At 40.4% G+C, this 7,311-nt stretch overlaps 1 protein-coding gene across 1 annotated transcript; it reads right to left on the reverse strand.

Annotated features, from left to right (window-relative positions):
* Positions 1-2,890: 2,890 nt before the first annotated feature.
* Positions 2,891-6,622, reverse strand: LOC137915167 (transmembrane protein 18-like). The gene is made up of 5 exons (XM_068758610.1): positions 6,487-6,622; positions 6,210-6,327; positions 4,372-4,426; positions 4,180-4,273; positions 2,891-4,083 (listed from the first exon to the last, which is right to left on the reverse strand). Exons 1-5 carry the CDS (start codon positions 6,574-6,576, stop codon positions 3,985-3,987), a joined length of 456 nt encoding a protein of 151 aa, XP_068614711.1. The 5' UTR covers positions 6,577-6,622; the 3' UTR covers positions 2,891-3,984.
* Between the last annotated feature and the right edge of the window lie 689 nt (positions 6,623-7,311).

The following is a 7,311-nucleotide window of genomic DNA, read 5'->3' on the forward strand; positions in this document are numbered from 1 at the left end:
TCTTTGGTCACCTCAATAAATGAGAACATAATAGAGAAGACAACAGGTAGCCGACCTGGCTGATGACTTTCGTCATTAGTTATATGTATTTAAACTGCTGAATAGCAATGTAATGTGAACAAGTTTTTAGAACTGCTTTTAATTAGCATGCAATTCTAATAAATAGTCATTTGGTAAACATGTTTATCAGCTGAATATACAGTCACAGCTGTGCAGCATCTCAGCAGCAGCCCACGTGAACTGCACAGGAACCGCGAGAGACGGCACCGCCACAGTGAAAACTTAGATCCTTTCTCTACTCAAGACATGAACTCAATGAGTTTGTGATATTTTGTGGCTTACCGGTACATAGCATGTGCTTATTCAAGTTCTCTCATATGCAGAAGGGACTGCGCGTCAGCATCCATTGCCAGTTGGTCTGACATGCAGCACAATCAAAAGCAGCCATGAGAACTCAGAACTTGCAGGAATAATCGCAGGGGTGGCTTGCAGATGCTCAAATCCATTGAATGCATATTATGTTTTGCCAAATTTTAGAGGCTGCGACATCGTCTGTCTTGTGTCAAAGTAGATGGCTTTTGACAATCATTTCACAATGCCTAGTTTTTAACCAGTGACCAAAGCTGATGCAGTAGAAGTAGAACACATCCCTCTTCCTTTAAAATTGGTGCCACTTAAGGAATTCTATCAGATTCCAAATATGATTTTTTTTTGTTTGTTTGTTTAAAGGTCCCATATTGTGAATAACTCACTTTTCCCATGTTTCTACACTATTATGGTGGTTTTGGGTCCTGATCAACCCCAAAATAGCTAAATAATCCATCAAGTAAATCCTGCGTAGTTCTGTAATCACCTACTGAAACACATCTGGCAGAGATCTCTCCCCCTGTGATGTCACAGAGGGGGAACCTGCACAAAATGTGCATTGCGTGCACGCTCGTTTGAGACAGAAATGACGGACGCTGTCCTGCAACACCTGTTTGCTATTTTGACCAAAAACTGTCACGGATATTTCATATAAGTGTCTGGGAACTGCATTAACTTGTGGAAAACAGAATAGGATAGAATAGAAAGCCTTTATTGTTTTGGAATTTTGGAAAACATATTAATTGTGTAATAAACAACAGCTTCAGCTTATATCCCATGATCGGCTGACAAGCATGTCAGGACAACACCCTGAGGAAAAACCCCCGATTAAATGCCCATCATGACATTCCTTCTGTCATAAGTGATTTAACATGCTCATCAGTCATGATTCACTGACTAGTCAGATAAGTTATAAATAGCAAATGCTTGCAAAATACTGCACATTTTTAAGATGAGTCAGGGTTACATCCGTACTTGTGACTCATGGTAGGATACATGATCATGTGAATTCGCCTTCCTTCCAGAAGCGTTCCAGACGCTCTTATCATTTCTGTTCATCGGCTGATCAACTTAATCACCCTTCTGGGACTTCACAACTTTGTTTTTTATTGATGCTACTCTCTCTTATGACTCAAGTTCTACCTAGGATGCATTTCTCCACGCTGTTTTATGAATTCTCTGATGGACACTGTTTCCCACTTTATGGGCCTGAATAAAGAGGTCATCTCACCAAGCCATCTTTATAACAGATGATTTTTCTTTCATTCTTCAGTGCTGTAAATCACTTCAATGTGTTACGGGCTGCATATTGTTCAAACATCAATATCAAACAAGATAGCAGCCAGATCTGAGGACTTTGGCTTCATCTCTTCGAAGGAAATGTCACTCCTCACAGAGATTAGAAACCCGGCGTGCGCCTGTATTGTATGCTTTGTTCCATACTGCCCTCTGGTGGCTGGTCAACTGCTTTTATTGTGTTTCTGCCTACTCTGACTTTTTTCTGTTTTTGTTTTCTTAGTTTAAAGGGGACATATTATGAAAAAAATAAATCACTTTTCCCGTGTTTCTACACTAATATTTGGTGGTTTCAGGTCATTACCACCCGCAAAATTAAACCATCAAGCCAATCCTGCGTAGTTCTGTAATCAAGTATTAAAACATGAGGGGGGGGGGGGCGTTCACAAGATGTGTGCGCACGCTCCCCATGTCTGCGCTCTGCACATCCATGCTCTACCTGCGGCTCCTGCATGAGTCGAAGAAGAACAGAGTGGATAAAGTTAATTTTTGGTGATAATTTTCTGACAAAAATGTTTTAGTGTGCGCTACAAAGTCACCTCACCGGTGACCATGGTTTCAGTTTCATTTTCATTTTCATTTTCTGACAGAGCTGTTTGAGACAGAAATGACGGACGGTGCCCTGCCATTTTGACCAAAGACGGTCACAGATATTTCATAAAAATGTGACCTTTAAGTGACAAATTGTATTTTTCAAAATCCTGGGATAAAAATGAATGAATCTGTACTTTACAGATGAATTCTAGAACGGTTCAAAATATGTGAAATATGTGATAAAGATACACACATCCCGGACGAGTCCCCAAGTTGTTTGATATTTCCTGTTTCAGTGTGTCTTTGTACTCTCCCAATTTATGCGGTCTGGTAGGCATTCAGGACATCCATGGTGGGACTCTGGGACGGCCACGACTCATTCAACATTATATTACTAATAAATATCAGCCATTTATAAATAATCTAAGTGATGATAGGTGCAGCGACTGATGACTGAGCTGTTTTGAGGGAGACTATCCTTGAGCTTTTGCCAGGCCTAATGAAAGAGTGATGTCTCTTGATGACTCTGCTACGGCCTTTGATCTACTGGTTATACAGTAAAATCTATTTCCTCTCCAGCCTCACATGAGGGAGCCGACAGACAAATGGGATTGGTTCTTGGACACACAGCCATTTACACTACTACAAGGTTGTACTCTTATTTCTATTAACCTTCGGCTCACATAAGCCTGAAAGTTTTTATTGAAAGAAAACACAATTTGCCACAAAATCAAAACACCTCCGTGAAAAACCTTTTGAGATATTCTCAAAAACAAAACTGCCAAACCTAAACACAGCAAACACGCATCTTTGGTGGAAGCAAGAACCAAACACGCACGACCATTATTGGAGCAAAACTATTTACAAAAAAAAAAAAAAAAAAAAGTTGTGCAACTGCATTCTGTTTTGAGATTTGTAAATATTTAACCAAATATCAGTGAGCAGAGGTTTAAATCCAATAATATTCAAAGGACTTTCTACATGCATTCGCTGCTTTAGATACCGTTGATGCTGCAGCTTTATGAAAACCGCTGAGCTAACTCAACCATCGTACCTCTTCCAAATCTAGGGGAACTGATCCTTACACATAGAAGAGGAAACATGAGTGCAAAAAGTTTATAATTTTTCCTGACTTCATTCTGGATCAGATCCAGATGACATTCGGTGGTGAGATAGAGGTCCCCACCTTACATGACTGTCATATTTCATAATTATCTATCAATAATCAACAAAGATTTTGAGGATCAAATTTTGAAGCTCTATTGACTGCAATGTTACCAAAAATTTCAAAGCGATCCAGAATCCAGGATCTCTTCTGGATCATCACCAAAATGTAATCATTTGTTCCTGGTGAGATTCCCAACATTTCATCAAGATCCGTCCGTAACTTTTTGAGTTATCTTGCTAACAAACAAACCAACGCCGGCGAAAACATAACCTCCTCGGCGGAGGGAAAAACGGCGCCTTACAGTACAAACGTTCTTAAACAACGTTCTCTCCTCCACTTCCAACTTCTGCAACATTCCCAGGCTGTAAAATCATCAGCACAGAAATCACTCAAACATTTCTTTTTCTTTATACATCGTCATACAACAAAATAAAAACATTAAATGTAAAAGGTACTTTTGTCCTCATGTACAGCATATTGTCCAACAGTAGGCCTCCAGACCTGGCCGACAGTCATCGTTCATGCGAATGGATCGCTTTCCTTCCCGGGAATTCAGGATTAGAATAGAGAGACTGTTTCAAACTTGGTCTTCGTGCGGAGGAGGAATCAAAGTGGCGGAGTTAGTCGTTCTTCCGTCTCTCGTCTCGTCGTGTTTTTAGCTTGAGCTGAAGTATCTTCAGCTCAGTCATAGTGGAGAACGCCCTGTACACCCACACCATCTGGCAACGCAATGCAAATAGTCCCATGAAAATGTGCTGTTGTCTTTTGAATATTTAATACCATATAAAACAAATGAGATAAATAATACATCTTACCACGATGATGACTGTATTCAGAAGCAGAGGAATCGAATACACCAACGAGATGAACATGCCATTGGAGTCAAAATATTGGAAATTGGAAAAGGACCTGTTACAAAAAAAGATTTTAATTACTCTGGCTTATTTTAAGAGACACTAGTTCCCAAAAACAAAAAAATCTGTATATAAAATAAACAATTGCATTACCTCCAATTCATTGCTGCCAGTTCATTGAGATATTCAGCGGTGTACACCAGAACAACTGAGGAGGAAATGACATCACAGAGACTTTTGATTACATTTTTAGTCAGACTCAACACTGTCTTCTCAGCCTTAATGCTTAAATGTTATTTGTGTGTATAAATGCATTGCACTGGTTTCTTTGTTGGGTGATTATATACACATATACATAAATAGTGGTTACACATGCACTTCTCTCTATTAAAGTATCAGTAAGATCTGTCACCTAAAGAAAATAAACCAGTGCATTTGTCATTGAGAACACATTTCAATCGCTATCTGCATTCCAGTTTGTCCCCACAAAGTGTCTGAACCTTGTCCAACCGGCTCACCCATCAATTTTCACTCTAAGCAGATCAAGTATGCGTCCTATTCATGATGTCAATCCCCATCAACTGTATTCAATCAACAACTAGAAAACGACAATCAGAGATTGCAGACCCTCGCCTCCAAAAGACTATTGGATCTTGTGAGACAGTAAACAGGGCTTCCGGATCAGAGGGGCCAAACCTGCTCTAGCTTGCTGCTCCGGAACGTACTACAAGCCATCTTCTGGACTCTTTTTCCCATCATGCCATTCGTGTCCCTCCCTCTTAAAGTGGCAGTTTACAGCACAGGCACAATTCCAGGTGTAAAAATAATTCTAGAATCTGGATCCAGATCTGGATCAACGCCATTCTTGGGGAGGACCGAGCCACGGACAGAACCTTGCTTGTGTTAAATTTTCAAGTCGATTGGGTTACTAGTTTTTGAGTTATGCGCTCGGACAGACAAGCAAACAGACAAACAGACAAACAAACGGACAGACAAACGCACCCAATTGCAATACCCTCGCTTCCGCTTCGGCGAGGGTAAAGATCAAACCACAAAAGAAAGAAAAACATTGACTGCCCCTTTGTCATGTCTTTCTTGAAGAAGTCACAGACACAGGTGTACACAAACAGGTGCAACTGGAAACCAGGCGTGGTTGCTCAGCTTGGCTTCGATACGGCGTGCTCATCGTTTCAAAGCTTCTACGCCACTTCAGTTCACTCCATGCCAACGTCGAGCAGGAATTTCCAAAAGGGGCTGAACTTCGCAAAACAAAAGTTGGTCACTTTGAAAAGTCAATGCAGGAAAGCAGACACAGTTGTTCCAAAACGTGCTGAAGCGCTCGGAGGCCGTAACGCTCGCATCATGTCAACTGGCTTGGAATATTGCACGGGCTAAAACACCGTGGAAAACTAAACGGAATGCTACGGACATAAACGTGGATTATACTATATATTATACATAGCACGTATTTTACTATTGCATCGGATGAGTATTGAGACACTTTTCTGCCATTTCACATATCACATATTGCTTTTTATAAAAATAATAAATTATTTATTTGGTTCTTGACTAAAATCAGCTTTGGTTCTACTCGCCCGTCTGAGTGAGTTTACTGTCCGTGTTCATTTCTTTACCTTTACCATGTGTTTTGTTCAATGACTTTAAGGCTGCCAATCACTTTTATTGACTGCTTACACCTATGAATAGCTCTCGCACCTGCAGTTACCATAGCGATTGGCTTAACACCTTAAGCCAAGATCCACTTCTTTACAATGCAACCAGCTGCTTTACAAAGACCATCAGATACTCTATTATACGTGATATTTTTGTTTCCATATTTGGTTGCTGAACTGTGTTTGTGCACACATTGTTCATGGTTGTGAGATACACACATGAACCCTGACGTGTACAGACACAAGTACATAACGTACACAGTACGAGGCATCAGTCCAATTAAACTGAAGCTCATTCAGGCGGTTGTTTTCGCTTACCCATGAGCAGGAAGTGGCACGTCTGAACTCTGTAGTACCTGCATGTTACAACAGTCAGGCACAAACAGGCGACATGGAACACCAGTAGTCCCATGAGCCACGGTTCCGACCACTGCACCTAGAGACAGAAACAAAGCCCATATCGGCTCTCTGTAACGTCAAATGGACAGGAATACACATGCTGGATGATAGCTGTGGTTATAGGCAATCAATCCGTGACAGCTAGCTCCTCGCTAGCTAGCCCTATCAGTAAATAACACGTGTAATGTAAACTCACAGACATGATAAATGTCCATATCGACGTAATCCTCAGATTACTGAACCCATCGATGGGGATAGAGCTAATATTCTTGGCTTTGTTGTCCATAATCGTCACAAAACGGTGCTCGGTGGAGTCTCACAAGAGTATTACAAGACGACAACGGAAGTGATCCTTCTGTCGCACAAGTTTGACGTCACGGGAGCGACTGTTACTTAAAATGGGACAGTACAGTAGTGTTGGATGTTGTTTTGTTGTGTGTTTTGAATAATAATTTTTTGTTAATGATAATATGATATAATATGTAATGCTGCTGTGGTACCCAAACTATCCTATTATTTTTATTATTATTATTGCATAATTCTTTCTGCTCCTCTGTGCTTTGTCCTTTGGATTTTCATCATCCTTTTTTTTTTTACACATTTTAATCTTAACGTCAGACATTTAATATATACATATATATATTCTCTACTCAAAAAGTTAAAATATATAAATATAAATAAGTAAATGAAATCAGTGATGATTGACAGCTTTGAAACATTTAACAAAAACTCAGGTGCATAAAGCACCGCAAGACTTCTTGATTGCACCTTGCAGGAAGAAATAAGAAAAGGCAAATCCCCAAAAAATGAAATTTGCTTGAGTGTCCTGATTGTAAAGAAACTAAAGGGGCTCAGTTCAGGTTGTTCTTCTTTCCCAGATGAAAGTCAGGGACGAACGCAGCAGCCACACCGACCGGAGTAGAGTAACCATGGGCAAAGTTGCACAGACCAAGCGTTAGACACTTCCAGGTGGCACGAAAGGCCTTACCAACTGCCTGAAAGACAAACATATGGATTAATC

The sequence above is a fragment of the Brachionichthys hirsutus genome, unplaced genomic scaffold (genome assembly GCF_040956055.1).
Source record: "Brachionichthys hirsutus isolate HB-005 unplaced genomic scaffold, CSIRO-AGI_Bhir_v1 contig_321, whole genome shotgun sequence".
NCBI classification, from domain to species: domain Eukaryota; kingdom Metazoa; phylum Chordata; class Actinopteri; order Lophiiformes; family Brachionichthyidae; genus Brachionichthys; species Brachionichthys hirsutus.

Excerpts from the sequence above, each read along its gene's own strand:
- LOC137915167 (XM_068758610.1), bottom strand. The coding sequence starts at position 6,576 with ATGGACAACAAAGCCAAGAATATTAGCTCTATCCCCATCGATGGGTTC. Across the intron at positions 4,427-6,209 it reads GTGCCACTTCCTGCTCATGG|TTGTTCTGGTGTACACCGCT; the intron begins GTAAGCGAAAAC and ends TTTCCTCCTCAG. Across the intron at positions 4,274-4,371 it reads CTGGCAGCAATGAATTGGAG|GTCCTTTTCCAATTTCCAAT; the intron begins GTAATGCAATTG and ends TTTTTGTAACAG.